This window comes from Pelodiscus sinensis, chromosome 17, assembly GCF_049634645.1.
Source record: "Pelodiscus sinensis isolate JC-2024 chromosome 17, ASM4963464v1, whole genome shotgun sequence".
In the NCBI taxonomy this organism is placed as follows: Eukaryota; Metazoa; Chordata; order Testudines; family Trionychidae; genus Pelodiscus; species Pelodiscus sinensis.
The window spans coordinates 41,009,481-41,031,528 of NC_134727.1; the positions used below are offsets into that span (position 1 = coordinate 41,009,481).

The following is a 22,048-nucleotide window of genomic DNA, read 5'->3' on the forward strand; positions in this document are numbered from 1 at the left end:
GGCTAAAACGGCCATGGGAGCTTTCTTGTGCAAGGAAGCGTCCACACCGCCAGGGACGCTCTTGCACAAAAGCACATGCCCGTGTGGCTGTGCTCTTGCCAAGACGCCTACAGTGCAGACGCAGCCCATAGGTTGAGCCTCCCACACCCAGGACTCTGCTCCGGCACAGGCGTCGCTGGCCCAAAGGGCCCCAGGAGCCAGCCAGGGTTTGCAGAGTCCCAGCAGCCACCAGGCAGGGGAACCTCACTGTCAGCGGGGCCAGGCGGCACTGGGGAGCCTCCTCCCCCCCAGGGAACCCTGATGTCACAGGGCTGGAGAGTCCCTAGAAGCAGGGCCAGTGCCAGCCAGGAAACCCTCAGCAGCAGAGGGCAGGGACACAGCAGTGGCCTGGGGCACGCCGAGGGACTGCCAGAGGTAGCGGGGCTGGTGGCAGCCAAGCAGCCCTTGCTGGGGAACCGTCTGTCCTTGGTGTGAAGGGAGCAGGGTCCTTGCAAGCAGGGCTCCCTCCCTGGGGTTAATGGGCTCCTGCCAGAGCTAGCGGGGCTGGTGGCCCTTGCTGGGGAACCCCTAGGAACGCTGGCACAGCAGGGCAGGGAGTCTCGGCCAGACCAGTTAGCAGGGCAGGGAGCCATGACCTTCCCTGGTCCAGGATGGCCCAGGCCCCGAGGGTGCTAGACCAGGGAGGTCCAACCTGTAGCAAGCAAGTTTGCACAACTGGCTGGTCACTGGCTCCCGACCCACCAGGCCTGCTCATCCCTGGTAGGAGGGTGCCCGGCAGTGGACGTGCAGCACTGGGAACAGCAGCACCCTGCCAGCCTCGGCTCCCATGGCCGGGGCTAGTGTCCCATAGCAGCCAGCAGCGAAGCCCTGCGCACTCCTGCATGCAGACTGAAAACAACCCAGCCCCACCACTGCCCAGGCACGTGGCTTGTGCCCCCATGAAAAGCCAGAGCAGGCCCCAGGAACTGGCTGCCTTGGGTTAGTGCCAGGGGTCCCCTGAGCCCAGGCAGGAGCTGAAGGCCCGGAGCCAGCTGCAGGCAGGTATGTTCCTGCTGGTTTGGAAGAGTTTGATTTATTACAAGTCACAGCTGCAGGACACGAGCCTCGTCCCTTCACCCCCAGCGTGCAGAGACAGCGGCCCTCTGCCCAGCGGCGCCGCCCCACGGAGCCCTTCTCGCATGCTCCCCCGTCCCAGAGGGTGGGCCCTTCCCACAAGCCACGTCTAGCTCAGTGCTCTGTTCACAGGCCCCAGGGCCCCCGCAGAGCAGAGGCAGTCTGCCCTTGCGTGCCCGGAGGTGGGGGGTCCCACAGGCCAGGGTGGGGCAGTCACTGGTGGTCCATCTTCTCCGGCTGCAGGGCTGCAGTGAAAGCCTGGAACTCCTGGGGGTAGAAGCGCTTGTACACACTGATCTTGCTCTTGATCTGCTTGGGCGTGTCCTGGTAGTAGTTCTTCTCATCCCGGGCCATCGCCTGGGGGCAAGGGGACAGTCAGGGAAGCTGCCTCGCTGGGGGGGATGGAGCGGACCTGCCGGAGACCTGCACAGCTCAAGGACGAGCGCCTCTGCAGCCGGCTCCACACAGCGTGGGGCTGGGACCAAGTTTCATGCAGCCCAAAGGGAGTCACATGCCAGCCAGGGGACTCAAAGAGCCACTTCCCTGACAGCAGGAGGCAGGCCCCAGGACACTGAACACCTGGCGGCCCAGGCCCCCCAGCCAGGGGCTAAGTTGCTGTGACTGCTCTCCCAGTGCAGAGGCCCCCCCAACATCTCCTCTGCACCCCCGCCCCTCCCCCCGTGAAGGCAGACCCCCCTCACCTTGTAGTTCTCGCCGTGGTTCCGTATCATGTGCTGCACGTAGTCAATCAGGTCTCTGGAGAGCGTCTCTGACTTCTTCTCCGGGAGGCTGGCCTCGTACTCCAGCTCTAGGCCACCACGAGAGAGACACCCAGTGACGCAAGGGGGCAAGAGGCAGAACCATGCACAGTTCTACTGGGGGTGTAATCGTCTAACCCTTTAAACGGGCAACCGAGAAGTCTGGGCTTAGCGGTTACCGAGCAAGGTTACACGCTCCTGGGGAGCCAGCTGCTATCTGCACTGCCGTGTGGGGGAGCAGGGCTGCAGACAGGAGCCCGTAAGGTTCCCAGTGTGCACTGGCTCCTGATGAGTCAGCGGCTCCTCCATCACCCGCTTTAACATCCCTAATTTCTACAAAGCCTTGGTATGTGTGGGCATCGCAGGGCCAGCTCCAGTGCTCAGGTGTGAGAGCAGGCAGGAGAGGGAGAGTCATGGGGAGCACTCAGGATGCACCCCGGGACAGCTATTCAATCCCTAGCCCGGCCCAGAAGCTGGCAGTGCAGAACAAGGGCCTTTGGCACTTGCCAGACGGACATGCGAAGGGCTTAGATGGAAATGTTCACGGGCTAATGAACCCTGTAACCCAGCAGGGCCAATGTTCAGCTCCCACAACAGCAGGAGACCGTCTCCCTAACCACCAGGCCCAACACGACACAGGCTGTTCCCCAGCTCAGCCGCACGCGGCTGGGAGCACACAAGGAGAGTGCTTCAGACAGCCGTGAGCAGCAGCAGCGCTCCGGGAACACAGCCCGGCGTCATGGCACCGGGGGATCCGTAACCTGGGGCCGAGGGTGCACGTGGCACAGCAAACTCCCACACTTTGCCCAGCGGCGGGCACGTTACCGCCGCCCCCGGGGGCCTGAGAGCTGCCCCAGTTTGCGTGAAAGGGGCTCGGTGGCCCAGAGGCTGCATATCCCTACTCTGGTGGGCTGCAGTGGCCAGCAAAGCCTTTGAGCCAGCCTCAGAGCCAGAGGAGATGGTACCCACCAGCCAGGACGTAAGGCTTCTGCACGATTCTCTTCCCTTCCTCTTGGCCAGCCGCCTCCACTCCCATCACCTGCATCGAATGGGAGGCAGGACAGGTCAAGAAAACACCAGTCACCTGGGGCTCGTGCACTCAGACACCGGTTTGGGGGCTGCTCCTGCACCTCCCAGCCACTCCCCAGTGACTGGCTTAAATACATTTTCCAGGCCATGTAACCGCCATGAGGGGAGTTCAAAAAGCCGCCTTGACGGTCACTTCTCCCGCTGTGTGGCTGCCGTCGAGCCAGGGGCCACGTAGACAGCAACACCGTGGCTGCCGGCAGAGTCTTGATCACAAGCCTAGTGGGACGGTATTTGCTCTGCCGACTTTGGCCCCCAGCACGTGCTTTACCAAAGGGGCACCCCGCACTAGTCTCTGCCCGAGAGCCCCGTGGAGTGTCTCCATGCTGACCCCACTGCCCTGGCGAGCAAATTCCCGTCTCAAACTCCGCAGCGCCTGGCAGAATTGAGGCCTGGCAGACCTCGTGGGTCCACAGCCAGGGGCCAAGGCAGGCCATGTTTTCTAGCACCTCAGCCGATCTAGTAGGGCTCCGACTGCGACTGGGCATCCACGTGCCCTGGAGAATCGCCAGTGACCCAGCCACACTGGGGAGTGTTGCCAGACAAGGGAAACCATAAAGCTGGGTGCTGGTTTTTCCATCCCTCCCTCCTTGCTTGGTGCGGTTCAGGCTCTTGGGAGAAGTGGGCTGGGCTGGGCTGGGCTTACCGGTAGCTGCCTCTTCCGGATGGGAACCGCCTTGTTGGGGTCTGCAGCCAGGCCCATTTCAGCCAGGTTCTGAGCCACGGATTTGGTGCTGTCCCAGGCATGTCTGATTTGGGAGCTGGCAAAGACCAGAGTGAGGAGAGTGGCCATTGCATGCCCCTCGGGGCACCAGCTGGGGCCCAGCCATGCAGCAAGAGGGCTGTTCCCACCGTATGCCAGAGCTCCCAGGGGCAGTGAGAATACGCCTGCCGGAAGCCTTTCCAGAGGGGCTCGCTCACACCCCTGCGCTGGAGCGTTCCTAAGGGCCCAGCCCCTCCCCACCTGCCGCCCACCTGCCACGCTCCACAGACCAGCTCTCTGGATTCCCTCCCCGCTGCTCCCCCCCGCCCGGCCCCTCCTGCACCCCCTCCCCACTGCTCCCCCCCGCCCGGCCCCTCCCGCACCCCCTCCCCACTGCTCCCCCCACACCCCCTCCCCACTGCTCCCCCCCCGCCCGGCCCGGCCCCCCCCGCATCCCCTCCCCACTGCTCCCCCCCGCCCGGCCCGGCCCCCCCCGCACCCCCTCCCCACTGCTCCCCCCCCGCCCGGCCCGGCCCCGCCCCTCCCGCACCCCCTCCCCACTGCTCCCCCCCGCCCGGCCCCTCCCGCACCCCCTCCCCACTGCTCCCCCCCGCCCGGCCCGGCCCCCCCCGCATCCCCTCCGCACTGCTCCCCCCCGCACCCCCTCCCCACTGCTCCCCCCCGCCCGGCCCGGCCCCCCCCGCACCCCCTCCCCACTGCTCCCCCCCCGCCCGGCCCGGCCCCCCCCGCCCCCCCTCCCCACTGCTCCCCCCCGCCCCCCCTCCCCACTGCTCCCCCCCGCCCGGCCCGGCCCCCCCCGCACCCCCTCCCCACTGCTCCCCTCCCGCACCCCCTCCCCACTGCTCCCCCCCCGCCCGGCCCGGCCCCCCCCGCACCTCCTCCCCACTGCTCCCCCCCCGCCCGGCCCGGCCCCCCCCGCACCTCCTCCCCACTGCTCCCCCCCGCCCGGCCCCCCCCGCACCCCCTCCCCACTCTCACCAGGCGATGCGGGGCGCGGCCCGTCTGCGCACGCGCCGGTGCAGCCGCTTGCGGTTGACGCTGTAGCCGAACGCCCGGCGCCGGCTCTTCCCCTTGGCCTTGGGCATCGCGGCGGGCCGGGTCACGCGGCCGGGGGGCGCACGCGGGGCGCGCTGGGAAATGGAGTCCCGCCGCGCGCTCCCGCGGGACTACCTCTCCCGGCAGGCCTTGCGCCGCCTTCCGCTTCCGACCCGCGTACGGTGGCCGGGGCGGGTCCGCGCCAGTCACCTTCCCGCGCGCCTGGGACCATGGCTCAGAGCCCCCCGCCGCCCTTTGACCCCAGCAGCCCCCCCCTCATCCAGGGCTTCGCCCCCACCCCCCTCTACCGCGAGGGCTTCCGGGAGAAGTTCGTGCGCAAGACTCGCGAGAACCCGCTCGTGCCCGTCGGTGAGCTGGGGGGCGGTGGGGGTGGGAGGGGCTGTGGGAGGGGCTGGGGGAGCTGGGGGGCTGGGGATGGGAGGGGCTGGGGGGAGCTGTGGGAGGGGCTGAGGATGGGGGTGGGAGGAGCTGGGGGGCGGTGGGGGTGGGAGGGGCTGGGGGGAGCTGTGGGAGGGGCTGAGGATGGGGGTGGGAGGGGCTGGGGGGGTGGGGGTGGGAGGGGCTGGGGGAGCTGTGGGGCTGGGGGTGGGAGGGGCTGAGGATGGGGGTGGGAGGAGCTGGGGGGGTGGGAGTGGGAGGGGCTGGGGGGCTGGGGGTAGGAGGGGCTGGTTGGAGCTGTGGGAGGGGCTGAGGATGGGGGTGGGAGGAGCTGGGGGGCGGTGGGGGTGGGAGGGGCTGGGGGGAGCTGTGGGAGGGGCTGAGGATGGGGGTGGGAGTGGGAGGGGCTGGGGGAGCTGTGGGGCTGGGGGTGGGAGGGGCTGAGGATGGGGGTGGGAGGAGCTGGGGGGGTGGGAGTGGGAGGGGCTGGGGGGCTGGGGGTAGGAGGGGCTGGTTGGAGCTGTGGGAGGGGCTGAGGATGGGGGTGGGAGGGGCTGGGGAGCTGTGGGGCTGGGGGTGGGAGGGGCTGAGGATGGGGGTGGGAGGGGCTGGGGGGGTGGGAGTGGGAGGGGCTGGGGAGCTGGGGGGGTGGGAGTGGGAGGGGCTGGGGGCTGGGGGTAGGAGGGGCTGGTTGGAGCTGTGGGAGGGGCTGAGGATGGGGGTGGGAGGGGCTGGGGGAGCTGTGGGAGGGGCTGAGGATGGGGGTGGGAGGGGCTGAGGATGGGGGTGGTGGGGCTGGGGAGCTGTGGGTGGGTTGCTGGACTGGGGGTGCGGATCCGAGGGTGCCGGGGGAGGTGTTTGGGAGAAGGGCAGATCCTGGGGGCACAGGGGGAGTTGTCGGCCTGGGAGCCTGGGGCCCAGAGTCAGAGGGGATGCAGGGAGCAACTGAGGCACGTTGGAGGCAGCGGAGCTGAGTGATGCCTCCCCGCTCCGTGCAGTGCTCAGGACATGGGGTATGACCTGTGGCCCCCTCTGCCTGGGGGTGTGGTTCAAGGCCTTCCAACCAGCGGCTGGGGACTGGAAGCTGAAGCAGGGGAGATGAGGTGTGGAGAGAGGAGACATTTAGGTTTGAGGAGAGGGGTGGAGGGAGTGAGGGGTGGCAGCCCCCAGGGCCCTGAACCCTGCCCCACAGATCTCAGCCTAACATCCCCTAATAACCTCGCACTGTTGTTCCTCTGTCCTTCTCTGCAGGCTGCCTCGCCACTGCAGGGGCTCTGACCTATGGACTCATTTGCTTCCAGAAGGGGAACACCCGCCAGTCTCAGATGATGATGCGAGCTCGGGTCCTGGCTCAGGGCTTCACCGTTGTTGCCCTCATGGTGGGGGTGGTGGTGACAGCAATGAAAACTCAGAAGTGAGGTCAGGCTGGTGATGCACTGCACCCCCCAGAGTGTGCTTTGCGTGTTAGAAATGGACCCCTTGGCCCTGGACAGAGAGCTCCTCTCGTCTGGCTGGGGGACCAGCTCAGTGGGGGTGGTCAGGATCTACTGGCTTCTGGAGTTTTGGAAATGCAGCGAATACACCTGAGTGATTCAACCTAAAACCCGACCTGTGAGATTTCTTGACTCCAGAGGTGCTCGTCCTTTCCTGGGAGGCCCAGAGACTGTCTGTGCAAGGCCTTCCCTCCCCTAAAAGGCTCTGTCTCCAGTCCCTGCATTAATGGCCATTGGAACCACTACCCTGGGGACTCCCATGGGGCATGGGCTGTGCTGATGCTTAGGCACAATCAAGTGATGCACCTTTCCAGGCAGAGAGTGGGAGCAAAATACTCGTGGCAGAGAGCAGTCCCTCTCTCTGTGGTTAGATCCTGTTTAGTGCGGTCACCCCGGGCTTGTCTGGAGAGCAGGCAAGATTTATTAGGCTACCAACCATAAGCCAACTACACCGATGTTTAGCAGAGGGAAACCTGTAGCGAGATTCTGATCAGGACACTGAATTCCAGAGCAGAGGAAACTGAACGGTTCTCATGTACTATATGAGATACCTGTTCTCTTGCTGCTGTAGTGATGGAGAGTAGGACACAGGAAATGCAGCTCCCTGGCAGTTGGCTCAGATAAGGTCTGTGGACTTTTGAATATTATATTGGGTGGAGCTTAACAGCTGTAAAACTAATCAGCCTTTGCCAGGGCATAGAACTTCCTGCGCTCTGCGTCTGATGCCCAATTGGAGCTGCGTTTGCTCCTGTCCCAGACTTCCCAGAAGGGGGCTCTGTCTGAAAGAGCTCTCCATGCACTCACCAGAACGTGTTTAATATTAACATTGAAAAATTGGGTGGAGGGCAGATAAAGGCAAAAATGAATAAGGCTCCTTCTCAGCAGATATTGATGCAGCTCCCACGTATTACAAAGAATCTTTAAATCCTTCCGTCCCAGCTTGGCTTGTCTGACCTAGTAAGAGTAATGAGAGGGCAGGAAAAAGTCTGTTGGATCTAATCATCGTATCTGCTGGGTGTAGCTCTTCCCACCCTGCTTAGTGCAGGACTCTGCTGGAGAAAGGCAGAAAGCGGAGGGTATTGACAGCGCCGGCCTGGCGGTGGGGGTCCAGCACAGAGCAGCTGGCAGAAGGAAGGCACTACACACAACAGGTGGGGTGAGCTATGCAGATTTGTTCCATGGGGGTTTCCAGGCCATTTGGGTCCAGGGATCACTAGGCGGGTCCTGCCTTGCCTCTCAGGTTCCAGGCGGTTTGCTGCCCTGTGCTTGGAAACAGCCAAGTGGCCTGGAGTCTCAGAGAGCTGGTGATTGTGGGAGCCTAGGAAAGGAACTGCTCTGAGTCGAATAAAGCCATTGAGAGGCAAGGCTGGACAGAAGAGAATCAGAAACTAAACCCTCCTGCCGCCCCCCAGGGGTTATTCCAGCCTCCTGGGCAGAGGCGGTTTCTTTCAGACGAGGGCGTTGTGGCGTTAAATCTTAGCTGAGGAGGGATTGGTCTGGTTAGCGCCTTGTTCGTTTGAAATCCAGCCGGGTTCAGAGCGCTGGGGTTTGCTCGCCTGGCTCTGCCAGGGGCTGCTTCACAACAGGCAGGTGGGGCGGGTATTTCATTTCAAGGCTATGGGACAGTTTCACTAGCCCAGGTCCTCTCGGGAAGGACAGCGTGGGCAGTAGCCAGCAGAGGCAGGCCGAGCGAGGGGAGCTGGTGTGGTCACATTACACCCTGGGCCTGCCATGCGGTCTGCAGGAGGCCAGCGCGTTCACAGGCCAAATGGGTTCTCTTCACTTGGGCGCAGGCCGCTGCTTAATGAACCTGCCTTTCTGTGACGAACCCACATCTCGGCTCTGTCGCTGACTCTAGCTCCAGCCAGAGAGCTCTGCATTGGACCCTGGGGCTGACTTGTGTCAGGCCAGGGGGCAGCTGCTTCTACCATCGGATCCATCCAGGCTCTCTGCAACCTCCCCAAGGGCCACAAGGCCCCATACCGGGGGGGGGGTCGCTGCCTGTTAGTCTGCAGAATCAAGGCCACCCCCGCTGCTAAATCCGACAGTCAGTGTCTGCTCAGGGGGCTGTGGGGCCAGCAGCAGAGCTGGGTGTAGGACCAGTGCCAAAGCCGGACCCGATTAGCTCTCAGCTCCCTGGAGGGTCGGGATTCATCAGCCAGCCTGAGCTGAGCCCACACCTGCTGTCAACTCTGCACTCCTGCCTGACCTAGGTCCCTCCTGCTTTCCTTTGGGGGGGCCTCCCTGGGGTCTCCCGTTGTCCCCTCGGCAGGCCAGGCCCCAGCTGGCAGGCTCAGCACACCAGTTGCGGTGGAACCCCCCAGTCAGCGAGACGCGTCAGCCTAGAAAGCAAGCGGCTGGCCCCTGCTGGGTCGAGTCGGTCAGTTTATTTGTAACAGGTGGTCGTACAAGGTCACAGACACCACAGCTGGGGGGATGCAGAACGGCCCCATGGGATGGAGAGCAACAGGAGCCAGCGGTGGCGCCCGCGAGGCCCCTCGGGTCCTGCTCCCTGCTGGGAACGAGGGGCGATGGCCAGGCCCTGCGCTGGCCGGTAGGTGTGCAAAGCAGGGACTCCTGAGGGCGGGCAGGCCGGCCCCTCGCCCGCTGGCAGTAACTGATCTGCCCAGCAAGGAAGCCGGGGGGCGGCCTGCACGACGGGAGGCCCCGCCGGTACCGGCACCCACCTCCATTCATGCAAGAGCCAGGGCCTCTTCCTGCTGCTGTCGGGCCGGGCGTCTCCGAGCAGCCACATCCTCCTGCCAAGGGCCGCAGCCCGAGCCTGCTGGGGCAGAGTCCGGCGCGGCCCCACGGCAGCCCTGTCCCATTAGCTAGACGGTTCCCCTGGCCGGGAAGGGCCCCTGGGCGAGGGCCGTGCCCATGGCTATAGGGACGTGGCGCTGAGCTCCCTGCCAGTGTCCCCTGCACCAGGCTGCGTGCCCCTTGCGAGGCCCCTCCCCGCCGCGCTGCGAGACACCAGGCGGACGCAGGCCGGGCAGAGAGCACAAGGACACGGCGAGGTGGGCCCCTGGGCTCATGTGCTCGTGGGAAACGCAGCCCCTCTCCTGCGGCTGCCCTGGCCATCGGCAGAGCAGAGGGAAGGTGCTTGGGGAGGAAGCTGAGCCCCCTCCTCCCAGGGCATTGCTCGGGGGCAGAGAGTGGAGTCCCTCCAGCTGGCAGGCCAGGGGGTGAGAGGGAGGAATGGGCAGTGAGAGAATGTGCAACCACTAGGCCAGGCTGCCCCAGCCCGCACCTGCCCCCAGGCTCTCCCCGGCTGCCCCAGCCAGTGCCTGTCTCCCCCAGGCTCTCCCCTTCCTGTTCCAGGGCCCAGGCTGTGCTCCGAGGCAGGCAGGGCGTTTTCCTCAGGGAGTATCTCCCGCAGCCAGGAGCAGCTCTGCTTGAGTTCAGCTTCCCTCCCAGCCGCCTTCCCTGCGAACCAGAGGACGTGCTGGAGCAACTCAGCCCAGGGCCCCTCTAGCCTGGTGTCCCGTCGTCAGCAGCAGATGCTCCAGAGGGAGAAACAAGAAGTTCCCTGGGGGAGTTGTGAGGCCGGACCTAGCCTGGTCAAACCCAGTGATGTGTCTCTAGCCTGCCGCCTGCCCAGGCCTGCGAGCGCTGTGCTGTCCTGTGGCAGAGAGTTCCACAGGGCAGGGTTAGCCACTGCCTCTCTGGTACGTCACTGCCAGACTCTCACACTGGAGGGGCGGGCGTTGTTACCCCACCTGGCGCTCAGCTCTGCCCCACCTGCATCACGTGCCTGGGAGTCTCCTTTTCCCTGGCAGCTGCTGCCCTCGGCTGACGTCACGGGTGGGCAACCAGGAGCCGACCCTGCCCCTCTGTCACAGCCCCCCCCCCCCTTAGAGGTGGGCACACAAGGCCGGGGGCCCACGAGGAGCTGGGATTAGAACCTGGCTCCCAGCCCCCTGCTAGGATGCTAGGCAACGCTGCTCCCCGGGCTGGGCTCAGCTCTCCGCTCTGCGGGGACACCGGCTGGCCTGGGGCAGCGGTGGGAGAGGCGGGGCCAGGAGAGCCCGGGATCTCTCGCAGTCAGAGGCCTGCGCCTGTCCTGCGTCGGGGGCCGCTGCCCAGGGAATCACCATGGCAATAAATACGTGTTGGAAGAGCCCAATGCACCCTTTAAGCAAAGGCAAGTCGGGGCAGGGTGACAAGCCGCGAGCCAGCAGGAGCAGGGGCGGGGAGCGGAGGCAGGGGCAGCAGTACCCCTCCTGGCATCCGAGCCAGCCTGCTGGGATTGTCCTGGCTGGCGGGGGGCTGCCAGTCGCCCCCCCTCGGCCCCCTGCGCGCTGGTGGGGAGCAGCTAGCGGGACAGGGGTGTCTGCTTGAGGGAGATGAGCACGGAGCGCATCCGCGACACGTCCTTGCACTGCTTGCTGCTCTTGGGGTTGAAATCGCACAGCTGGGCCACCTTCTCCCACTCCGTGCCGGGGTCTTCCTCCTCGCACTCCCTCAGGAAGGCTTCCTCCGAGGCCCTGGGGGGCAGGAAGGTGCGGGGCTCAGTCCCCAGGGGCTGGGGGAGTTGTGGTGCCAGCGGGCAGGACCCCAGGGCTGCCCGATTCACCCTGCACCTCCTCTCCTGCCCTGGCTGGGCCATCCCGAGCAGGCGTGTGGGAGAGCCGGGCCCCAGGCAGCTGCTCCCAGCCCACTCGCCAGCCCTGTGTTTGGGGCGGGGGGGAGACCTGGGTAGCCAGTGTCACAACCGGCATTGGGAACAGCCCGCCCAGGGCTGCACTCCTGCCCCAGAGCCGCTGGGCTCGGCCCGGCCAGCCCTGGCCAGAGAAACGGCTGCTCTCTGGGCTGGGGAACCCTGCACGCTGCCAGCCCAGGGTGCCAGCTCCCGAGCCCCTGGCTCCCACTGCGAGCGGAGCCGCCTGTCTCCCGTGAGCGCAGGCAGCCACGGCGCTGCCCCTCGCTGTGCTCCGGCCCGGGCCTGCGCTCGCCGGGGACGCTGCAGCAACCTCCCCCTGGGCGGGAGCCAGGCCCTCTCAGCATGGGGCCAGGGGCCTGATGGGGCAGCAGCCCCCGTTCTCCCTGCCTGAGGGATGCACAAGCCCCACTCGCCTCCTGGGAACATAGTGGGACGAGGCCAGCGGGGTGCCGGCGCCCCGGCTCGAGGGTCTGTGAGGTTCGGCCCCGGGGGGGACGCGGACAGCAAGAGGCACATACACGTAGCCGATCACGTCGGCGTCCGGCTGCTGGTAAAAGGCTTTGTCAGCAATCCTAGCGCGGCAGGAGGCAGGAGAGCGGAGGCGGGCGGCCAGGCAGCGAGGGGTCAGAGAGAGAGACGGGTTAGTGCCCTTCCCCAGCGCACCGGAGAACGGCCAGGCTCCGCCCGCAGGGCAGCGCCACAGAGCCCCCGGGCCAGGCAGGCCGTGCAGCCGGACGCACCCAGCGCTGAGAGCACCAGCACCACGGAAACCAGCCCCGCACATCCAGGGGAGGCCTCCCTGAGCAAGCATCTCCGGGGGGCACTTCCTGACAAGCCCCGCATCTGCTCAGCTGGGCTCCAGCCCAGAGGCGGCTGCACTGAGTTCTTAAGGCTGGCAAGGGGCTGCATGGCTCTGGCTTCAGGGCGCTGGGTGCACCGAGCCACAGCAGCTCCTCCTGCGCCGAGACGGGCTCCCTGCACCGGCCGCCCGCCCCACACACCTGTTGTTAACTCGGTTCTTCTCCATCTGCTCGGTCTGCCGCACGTGCCACTCCTCCAGGTCCCTCCTGGCCTTGTCGCGCCACTCCTGCTCCAGCACCTTGGACGCAGCATCTGGGCACAAGCGGGACAGTGGCAGGCGGCCGCACAGCTCGCTCCCGGGGGGGGCCAGAACCAGCCAGGGCTGCCGGCGGCAGGGCCGGTCAGAGTGCCCGGGGAATCAGTGGGGAGATGCTCCTGTCACCAGAGCGCCCCGCTGCTCCGGCACAAGGGGGCAGGCGCTTCCCACCCTCCCAGCAGTCACAAGGCCAGGGGCTCGGCAGCCCACAAGGCCACTGCCCTGGCGGTCAGTGCCGGCGTGCGGCCCCCTCCCCCTCCCCGCGGGCAGCAGCTCCCCGCCCCAGAAACCCGGGGGAGCGCCCACGAGTACGCTTCAGGGAGCCAGCTAGGACCTGGGGCACCCACCCCCACGTCCTGCCGGGGTCGCCGGGCCTTGGGCAGAGCCCAGCCGTGCTCAGGGAAGGAGCCGGGGGCACCGGCTGGCGGGGAGGGGCAGGCCGTCTGCCCAGGAACCCTGGGCGCAGTCGGTCTGAGGCTGGAAGTGCCCGGGGACGGGGGCGGGCAGGGTCTCTGCGCTCCCTGGGGGGGCTCCTGCCCCACTTACCCAGCTCCTGCAACCGCTTCTTTTGCTCCTCCCGCCACTGGCGGATGCTCTCGGGCTCCTGGGTCAGCCTGTCGGCCCGGGCGACGGCCTCGTAGGCGTCCGTGGGGCCGTTGGGTTCCTGCGGGGGACAAGCACTTCCCCGTGGAAAGCAGCCCTCTGCGCCCCTTGTGTGACAGCATCAGCCCCGGCCCCCCCGCCCCCCAGCTCCCGCGGAGCAGCCCTCACCGGCACAGCCCTGGGGAACTTGCCATTCGCTACCAACACCGCTCGCATGGCCGCCACGCCTCGCCACGCCACGCCTCGCCTCGCCACGCCACGCCACGCCTCGCCACGCCACGCCACGCCTCGCCTCGCCACGCCACGCCTCGCCACGCCTCGCCACGCCACGCCTCGCCACGCCACGCCACGCCTCGCCACGCCACGCCACGCCTCACCACGCCTGCTCTGGGGAGGGGCCACGGGCTGCACGCTTGTGACATCATCCTAACCAGTGACATCACAGGGCAGAACAGCCCACACGCCGGTGATGTCACAGTCATTCCCACTAGCACCGTCCTGCTGCTGGGAACCAGCCCCCTTCTCTGGGCCCAGATGGCAGCACTCCCTGGCCCCCTGGGGCGCTGGGGGCAAGCCCCCGGAGGATGCGAGGGGTCCAGGCCCCTAGGTGGGGCTGGCGCTGTGACCGGAGGCCTCTGGAGTCCAACAGCAGCGGAATCCGTGGCAGCGACGGGACCCCAGAGCCCGGCTGGGGCCCCTGGATCACGGGGGCCTGGCTCCCCCTCGCTGGGGCTGCCCTGACTCCGAAGCTGAAGCAGGAGGAGGAGCAGGCCAAGCACCGGCCGGGCTGCTCCAGCTCAGAGGGGAGGCGTCACACCGCACAGGCTAGAGGCCGGATGCCACTGCTGCCCCTTCCCTCCTCGCCCAGGGGCCTCTCTGGGTCTCCTGTCTCCCCATCCAGCTCCAGCAGGCTGCCCCCAGCTCCGGGCCGTTGGCTCGCCGCTGCTCCTCGACACCCCTCTAGCTGGCTTGGAGGGGGCCAGGCAGGGGCCCAGGGCCCTGGCTTTGCCCCCCCCATTCCGAAGATGCATTGTGCTGGCTGCTCCTGGCTCCTGTAACAAGTCTGCGCCACGCTGTGAGTCCCGCCGGGCTGCGGGTGGGGGTGCAGGGCCCGGTGACACCCCCAGCCAGATCGGTCCCTGCCCTGCGCCCTGGCACAGACGAGCTGGCAGGGAGCAGCCAGGGCCCCCTCGCTCAGACGCGGACATGGGGTGTGGTCGTGGGCATCACAGAGCACCAGGTGCCCAGGCAGGATGCCAGGGTCCGAGCACACCCGCTGGCTGCCGTCCCTAAGGCAGGCCAGGCAAAGGGGCTGGCTCTCACCTGAAAGACATCGCCGTCGGCAGCCGCCCCCGTCTCCTCGAAACCAGCTGCATGGAGGCAAGAGAGAAACCTGTTACCCCGGCGGGCAGCTGGCCCGGCCCCGGTTGCTGGGCTCAGCTTGGCGCACGCTCCCGCGGCAATGCCGGGGGGTCAGACGGAACGGCCCGGGGAACCGGCGTGGGGGAGGGGGCAGTGAGTCGGCGGAACAGCGTGGGGGGGGCGATTCGGAGCCGCCACGTTGGGGTGCAGAGGGACCCCGGCTCCGGCTGCAGCAGAGCCTCCCTGCCTCACCGGCTGGTGGGAACCTGGAATCTTCAACCCCCTTTCCCTGGCGCTTTGTTTCCAGGGACTGGCGCAGTCGCAGGCTCTGCTCCCCCGCGCCTGGGCCGAGGGGGGTTTCACTGCAGACTGATTAGCAGCTGCAACAGGCCCCTCAAACATTCCCACCAGGTGAGCGGTCACGGGCGCGTGTGATTGGTCGCTCACAGGGGCAATCAGCTGCATCCCCCCACTCAGCTCCTGGGAATCCCGGGCAGGGGCTGGGCCATTTGATCTTCGGGGAGGCAGGAAGGCCGGTGCTTGCAGGGGAGCGGTCCGAGAGCCTGCGAGGGGCTGCCAGCCAGCCAGGCCCGTGGGGAGTCGGCTGCTGCCAGCGGCTCCCAGCGGCTCCCAGAGCCACACCCGGGAAATGCTGCGGCAGGGCAGAGGCGGGAGGAGCGCCGCCGTTGCGTAAGGTCTGGGACTGGAAGCTCTTGGTCCTACTCGCCACACTGGTCCTTACGCCCTGTGACCGGGCAGGCCCCTCCCTCCGGGGCTCAGTGCACGGGCCGAAAGTCGCACACACCCGAGACCTGGCCGAGACAAGCATGCCGGGCGCGGAAGCCAGACCGGGCTCCCAGCTGCTCGGCTGGGCAGCACGTAAGAAAGTGAAGACTTAGAGTCCTTCTGCCGCGCGAAGCCAGGCCTTGCCTAGCTAGCAGGACAGGGGCAGGCCTGGCGAATCGTGCGTCCCAAGGCCAGCGGGACTCAGGGAGGGAGGATGTCTGGTTACAAACTAATGAATGCCACGAGAGAGAGTTGCTACAAAGAAGGCCCCCGCTCAGGAAGGTGACTGCAGAAGGCTGGAAATTAGACAATCGACCCAAAAGGAGCCAACGGGACTGTCTCACCCCGCCTTCCTGTGCCAGGCAAGGTGAAGCCAGGAGCCCGGAGAAAGCTGGGACAGCAGGAAGGAGGGGAGGGGAGGGGAGGGGAGGAAAGACCTTGGGGAGAGACTGTAAATCCCTCTGGTTTAGGTTTCAAAATTAGGGTGAAGAGTCCCCAGGCACCTGCTCACTAAAGTGGTGTTGTTTGGCAGTGGGCACATAACACCGGCCACACTGGGTCAGACCAATGGTCCATCCAGTCCAGCATCCTGTCTGCCGACAGACAATGCCAGGCGCCCCAGGGGGAGGGGACACAACAGGGAATCCTCACGTGATCCCTCCTCTGTCACCACTTGCAGACAAACAGAGGCTAGGGACACATTCCTACCCATCCTGGCTAATAGCCAGTCATGGACCTATCCTCCAGGAATCTAGCTAGCTCTTTTTCGAACCCTGTCAAAGTCCTGGCCTTCACCACATCCTCTGGCAAGGAGTTCCACAGGTTAACTGTGCTCTGAGTGAAGAAAAACTTCCTTTGGTTTGTTTTAAACCTGCTGCCTATTAATTTCATTTGGTGACCCCTAGTTCTTATATAGTGGGAATATGTAAATAACTTTTCCTTATTCACTTTCTCCACACCAGTCATGATTTTATAGACCTCCGTCATATCCCCCCTAGTCTCCTCTTTTCTAAGCTGAAAAGTTCAAATCTTTTTAATCTCTCTTCAAACAGGACCCGTTCCAAACCCCTCCGCATTTTTGTTGCCCTTTTTTGAACCTTTTCCAATGCTAATATAGCTTTTTGGAGATGAGGTGACCAAGTCTGTACCCAGTGTTCAAGATGCGGGCGTCCCATGGATTTATAGAGAGGCATTAAGATATTCTCTGTCTTATTCTCTACCCCTTTTTAAATGACTCCTAACGTTCTATTTGCTTTGTTGACGGCCGCTGCACACTGAGTGGATGTTTTCAGAGAACTCTCCACAGCGACTCCAAGATCTCACTCTTGAGTGGTTGTTGCCAAATTAATCCCCATTACATTGTATGTCTAGTTGGGATTCTTTTTTCCAGTGTGCTTTACATTTATGAACATTACATTTCATTTGCCATTCTGTTGCCCAGTCACTTAGTCTGGTGAGATCTTTGTGAAGCTCTTCACAGTCTGCTTTGGTCTTAACTATCTGGAGCAGTTTGGGATCATCTGCAAATTTTGCCACCTCCCTGTTTACCCCTTTCTCCAGATCATTTCTAAATCAATTGAACAGGATTGGTCCCAGGACAGACCCTTGCAGGACTCCACTAGTTACCTCTCTCCACTCTGAAAACTCACCATTTATTCCTACCCTTTGTTTCCTGCTTTTAACTGGTTCTCAGTCCCTGAGAGGACCTTCCCTCTTGTCTCATGACAACTTACTTTACTTAAGAGCCTTTGGCGAGGGACCCTGTCACAGGCTTTCTGGAAATCTAAGTATACTATAGCCACTGGATTCCCCTTGTCCAACTGTTTGTTGACCCCCCTCAAAGAAATCTAGCAGATTAGCAAGGCAGGATTTCCCTTTACAGAAACCATGTTGACTTTCCCTCAACAAATCTGTTCATTCACGTGTCTGACAATTTTATTCTTTACTATAGTTTCAACTAATTTGCCCAGTACTGACGTTAGACTTACCGGTCTGTAATTGCCAGGATCGCCTCTAGAGCCCTTTTCAAATTGGTGTCAGATTAGCTATCTCCCAATCATTAGATATGGAAGCCGATTTAAAGGCGAGGTTACAAACCAGTTAATAGTTCCGCAATTTCCCATTTCAGTTCTTTTAGAACTCTTGGGTGAAGGCCAGCTGGGCTTGGTGACTTGTTAGTGTTAAGTTTATCAGTTTGTACCAAAACCTCCTCTAATGACACCTTAATCTGGGTCAGTTTCTTAGATTTGTCACCTAAAAAGACTGGCTCAGATTTGGGAATCTCCCCAATATCCTCAGCCGTGAAGACAGAAGCAAAGAATTCATTTAGTTTCTCCACTATGACTTTACCATCTCGGAGTGCTCCTTTAGCATCTCAGTCGTCCAAGGGCCCCACCGGTTGTTTAGCCGGCTTCCTGCTTTTGATGTACTTAAAAAACATTTTGCTATTACTTCTTGAGTTCCTGGCTAGCTGCTCTTCAAACCCCTTTCTGGCTTTTCTTATTATATTTTTACACTTAACTTGGCAAAGTTTATGCTCCTTTCTATTTCCCGCACTAGGATCTGATTTCCACCTTTTAAAAGATGCCTTTTTATTGGTCGCTACTTCTTTTACCTGGCTGTTAAGCCACAGTAGCACTCTTGCAGAGATTTTACTTTTGTCACTGGACCTTTTAATTTCTGTTTAACTATCTTCCTCATTTGTGTGTCGTTCCCCTTTCTGAAATACAATGGCACCATGTTGGGCTGCTGAGGGGTTTTTCCCACCACTGGGATGTTCACTTTTATTACCTTATGGTCACTATTGCCAAGCGGTGCAGTTCTATTTACCTCTTGAACCAGATCCTCTGTTCTCCTCAGGACTAAATCAAGACTAGCCTCGCCCCTTGTGGGTTCCAGACCCAGCTGCTCCAAGACGCAGTCAGTTACGGTATCAAGACACGCTATCTCTGCATCCCACCCTGAGGTGAGGTGTACCCAGCCACTACGGGGATAGTTGAAATCCCGCACTACTATTGTCGAGTTTTTTAAATTGATAGCCTCTCTCATCTCCCTTAGCATTTCATAGTCACTAGCACGGTCCTGAGCAGGGGGTCAGTAATATATCCCTACTGCTCTAGTCTTAGTATTGGAGCATGGAATTACTGGCCAGAGAGAGTCTATGGAACATTTTGGCTCATTTAAGATTTTTACTTCCTTTGATTCCACATTTTCCTTCACGTATAGTGCCCCTCCCCCACCAGCAGGACCTGTTCCGTCCTTCCGATATATTTTGGACCCTGGTATGCCGGGGCCCCTTCACTGGCCTCATTCCACCAAGTTTCCAGGTTGCTTTTTATATCAATATCCTCCTTTAAATCTAGGCACTCTCGTTCACCCATTTTACCGTTTAGACTTCTAGCATTTGTGTATAAGCACTTTAAAAATGGGTCCTTATTTATCTATCTCCATTTCCTGATGTGTTCGACTTTTTCATTTGATTGTGTCTCATCTGATCCGACTCAGACGTCCATCCTCTCCTCCCGCTGAGAACACAGAGCATCTCTATTAATAGAACTTCCCCTAAGGGATGTCTCTGTCCAGTCCATGTCTCCTCCGCACCCATCGGCTTTCCCCCAGCCCTTAGTTTAAAGGCACAGAGAGTGATGAACCCGAGGGTGCCTTGTCAGACCCAGCCTCATCCTGCAGGAGCAGAGTCCGGTTCCCTAGGCTGGCCCATGTGTAGGTACCAAGGACGTGCTTGGGAGTACGCTGTGGTGGTCCCTGGTGCTTATGCCTGGTGGTCAGGCGCGCTGAGAGCAATGGCATAAAGCAGCGTGTGGCGCTGGGACTCGGGAAGGAACGCCTGGCTGCATTCGCCGTCTCCCACGTTCATTATTTCGGATGCCACTAATAATCCCAGCAGCGCTGAAGGCGATTTGGGGCGGAGGGGAGCCAGATTCCAGCCAGTGGAACAGGCTTGGAGGGGTGATGGCGCACCCGAGAGAGGCCTCTGCCTCCATCTAGTGGGCTCTGGGCTCTCTTGGGTGACAGTCAGCCCGGAGAGACCCCGTGTCCTGGATTCATGCCGCCAGTGCAGCTGGGCATGGGTCAGACCACCCCTGGGGCTCCCAGCCTCCTTCCTGGGAACCCAGCCAGGCCACAGCCACAGCCCAGCTGAGCTCAGGACCCTAGGGGAGGCTACTGGGGAGGGGCAGCAGGACATGGGCACGGTGAGGACGCAGACTCCCATCTTGCCAGCTGCTCCAGCCCCAGCAGGGCCTTCCATCCCCTTGCTGCTTCCTGTCCCTGCACAGCCCCAGCCGCCCTTCTCCTCCCCCCACACGCTCGCTCACACCCCAAGTAGGCGGCTACACCCAGGCTCCTGGCTGCTGGATCCTGTCAGGCAGCATTTGCAGCTGCCACTCCCGGTGCCTCCCTGGGCCCGGCGTCAGGCTCTGCTGAGGACTCGGCTGCCGGATCCCTCGGCCAGGCTAGAGAGCCAGGCCTGCTGAGCTGGTGTCATGTGTGACGGGCAGCCCCAGCCAGCGTGTGGGGCCCGGTAGTTCCCCAGGGACTGAGCTGCCTCCCCATTGCAGAGGGCCGGTGGCAGGGCAGAGCTGGGGGACATCAGTCCAGGCCCACGGGGCAGGAGTGGAGGCCAGGGGATGGCTGCCTCCCGCTCTTTAGTAAGCTGTCCGGAGAGCGAGCAGCACCAGCCCCTCCCAGGGACTCAGGCCGGGGCAGCCTGGCACGCTGACCGCCGAGCTCCAGGGCAACAGAGCGCTGGGCCGAGGCCAGAGCGTCAAGTGCTGTACAGCCGGGGCCGGGGAACCCTGAGAGCCCTGCTCCCCGGCAGGCAAGCGACCCCCATGCGTGGCAGAGAGGGAACTGGAATGCCCACGCGCCCGGGGAGACCACGGCCCTGCGGCCCAAGGGACAGAGCAGCCGCTACCCGGCTCCCTCCAGGCGGCTGGGCTCTCTGAGCCTTCCCGGGGCCCCCTCCTCGCAGCTGGGCCAGCCAGCCAAGACCGGGGTGTGCTCCGGGGGGGGGGGGGGGGTCTGCCTGTCAAGCCAAAGGCAGCCACCGTCACATCACCTACAGTCAGCAGAGGGGCAGAGAGCAAGTGTGCCCCGGGGGGCCATTGCCCACCCCCAGCAGGGACCCCAGGCCAGGACCAGCCGCCAGGGTGCCCATTCCCCACCCCAGCCTGGGCCCCAGCCCTGGGGGTCATTCCCCTCCCCCAGTAGAGGTTCCAGCTGGATACAGCGAGGGGGGGCCCAAACCCGGCTCAGCCCCGACGGGACCATTCCCCACGGGGGGGGGGGCCCAGCCCCGACGGGACCATTCCCCACGGGGGGGGGGCCCAGCCCCGACGGGACCATTCCCCACCGGAGGGGGGGGGGGTCAGACCCGGCTCAGCCCCGACGGGACCATTCCCCACCGGAGGGGGGGGGGTCAGACCCGGCTCAGCCCGGACGGGACCATTCCCCACCGGAGGGGGGGGGTCAGACCCCGCTCAGCCCCGACGGGACCATTCCCCACCGGGGGGGGGGGGGGGGGTCAGACCCCGCTCAGCCCCGACGGGACCATTCCCCACGGGGGGGGGGCAAGACCCGGCTCAGCCCCGACGGGACCATTCCCCACGGGGGGGGGGGCAGACCCGGCTCAGCCCCGAGGGGGGCATAGCCCGCCGGGGGCCCCAGGCCGCTCGCTCTCCGCTCTCACCCCAGGCCGCTCGCTCTCCGCTCTCACCCCCCGTCTCGGGGCTCTGCTCCGGGCCCCCGGCGGCCGCCCCGAAGCCCGGGTCGCTCTCGATGCCGGCGATCTCGCTCTCCTGCTGGGCCAGGAAGGCGGCGGCCGGGTCCTCCTCCGGGGCGCTCTCCGGCGGCGAGAAGCGGCCGCAGCTCTCGGCCATGCTGGCGCCGCGCACGGAGCCGAGCCGAGCCGGAGCGGGGCCCGGGCGCAGCTGTCACTGCGGCGGCGGGAGGAGCCTGGCGGGCCGGGGCGGGCCGGGAGGAGGGAGCGGGACGCCAGCGAAGGGCCGCGGAGCCTGTGCAGGGCGCGAGGCCCGGCGCTCTCCGCCCCCCGAGGGAGGGCTCGCCCCAAGCGGGACCGCAGCCCGGCCGCTCCGGCACGGGACACCTGCCCCCCCCCCGGCCTTTGGTGCGAGATGGGGGCAGATGGGGGTGTGCGGGGCGCGCTCTCGCCAATCAGCTGTCCCTGGCGAGGCTGCGGTCCCCGCGTCCTGCAGGTCCGGGCGCGCCCCGGGGACTGAAGGCCGGCTACTCTTCCCAGCTCTCCCCCGAGGAAGGGCTCGGGAACGCGGGGTGCCCCCAGGAAGAAATTCCCGAGTGCGTCTTTCTGGGCGCCCAAGGGGGTTTTGCACTGGGGGGGCAGTCCGGTGTACCAGGGAGTGCGGCACTGGGGAGCCGTTTTAAACAAGCCCCCCCCCCCCTTGTGCACGGGCAGAGCCGGAGTGGGGAGCAGCGGAGGGGGGGTGAATTCCGGAGTGGGGGAGCAGCCTGGGCCGGGGGGGGGGATGAATTCCGGAGTGGGGGAGCAGCCTGGGCCGGGGGGGTGAATTCCGGAGTGGGGGAGCAGCCTGGGCCGGGGGGGGATGAATTCCGGAGTGGGGGAGCAGCCTGGGCCGGGGGGGGGGGTGAATTCCGGAGTGGGGGAGCAGCCTGGGCCGGGGGGGGGTGAATTCCGGAGTGGGGGAGCAGCCTGGGCCGGGGGGGGGGATGAATTCCGGAGTGGGGGAGCAGCCTGGGCCGGGGGGGGATGAATTCCGGAGTGGGGGAGCAGCCTGGGCCGGGGGGGTGAATTCCGGAGTGGGGGAGCAGCCTGGGCCGGGGGGGGGTGAATTCCGGAGTGGGGGAGCAGCCTGGGCCGGGGGGGGGTGAATTCCGGAGTGGGGGAGCAGC

At 64.3% G+C, this 22,048-nt stretch overlaps 3 protein-coding genes across 8 annotated transcripts; 1 reads left to right on the plus strand and 2 right to left on the minus strand.

Moving 5' to 3' along the window:
• Nucleotides 1-1,053: 1,053 nt before the first annotated feature.
• NOP16 (NOP16 nucleolar protein) lies at nucleotides 1,054-4,828 on the minus strand. Its single transcript, XM_075900692.1, has 5 exons — nucleotides 4,660-4,828; nucleotides 3,604-3,718; nucleotides 2,841-2,910; nucleotides 1,815-1,921; nucleotides 1,054-1,470 (listed from the first exon to the last, which is right to left on the minus strand). Exons 1-5 carry the CDS (start codon nucleotides 4,764-4,766, stop codon nucleotides 1,327-1,329), a joined length of 543 nt encoding a protein of 180 aa, XP_075756807.1. The 5' UTR covers nucleotides 4,767-4,828; the 3' UTR covers nucleotides 1,054-1,326.
• On the plus strand, nucleotides 4,828-6,718 carry HIGD2A (HIG1 hypoxia inducible domain family member 2A). The gene is made up of 2 exons (XM_075900693.1): nucleotides 4,828-5,085; nucleotides 6,367-6,718. Exons 1-2 carry the CDS (start codon nucleotides 4,947-4,949, stop codon nucleotides 6,531-6,533), a joined length of 306 nt encoding a protein of 101 aa, XP_075756808.1. The 5' UTR covers nucleotides 4,828-4,946; the 3' UTR covers nucleotides 6,534-6,718.
• Nucleotides 6,719-8,980: 2,262 nt separating this feature from the next.
• On the minus strand, nucleotides 8,981-21,538 carry CLTB (clathrin light chain B). 6 transcript variants are annotated; one of them, XM_075900686.1, is made up of 6 exons: nucleotides 20,823-21,534; nucleotides 14,318-14,364; nucleotides 12,938-13,055; nucleotides 12,276-12,387; nucleotides 11,793-11,846; nucleotides 8,981-11,098 (listed from the first exon to the last, which is right to left on the minus strand). In XM_075900686.1, the coding sequence occupies exons 1-6, from the start codon at nucleotides 21,037-21,039 to the stop codon at nucleotides 10,927-10,929; spliced, it is 720 nt and encodes a 239-aa protein (XP_075756801.1). In that variant the 5' UTR covers nucleotides 21,040-21,534; the 3' UTR covers nucleotides 8,981-10,926. The 6 variants fall into 6 exon arrangements, with proteins under 6 accessions (XP_075756801.1, XP_075756804.1, XP_075756803.1 ...); XM_075900689.1 differs by having other exon boundaries at nucleotides 20,877-21,531; XM_075900688.1 differs by having other exon boundaries at nucleotides 20,850-21,531.
• Between the last annotated feature and the right edge of the window lie 510 nt (nucleotides 21,539-22,048).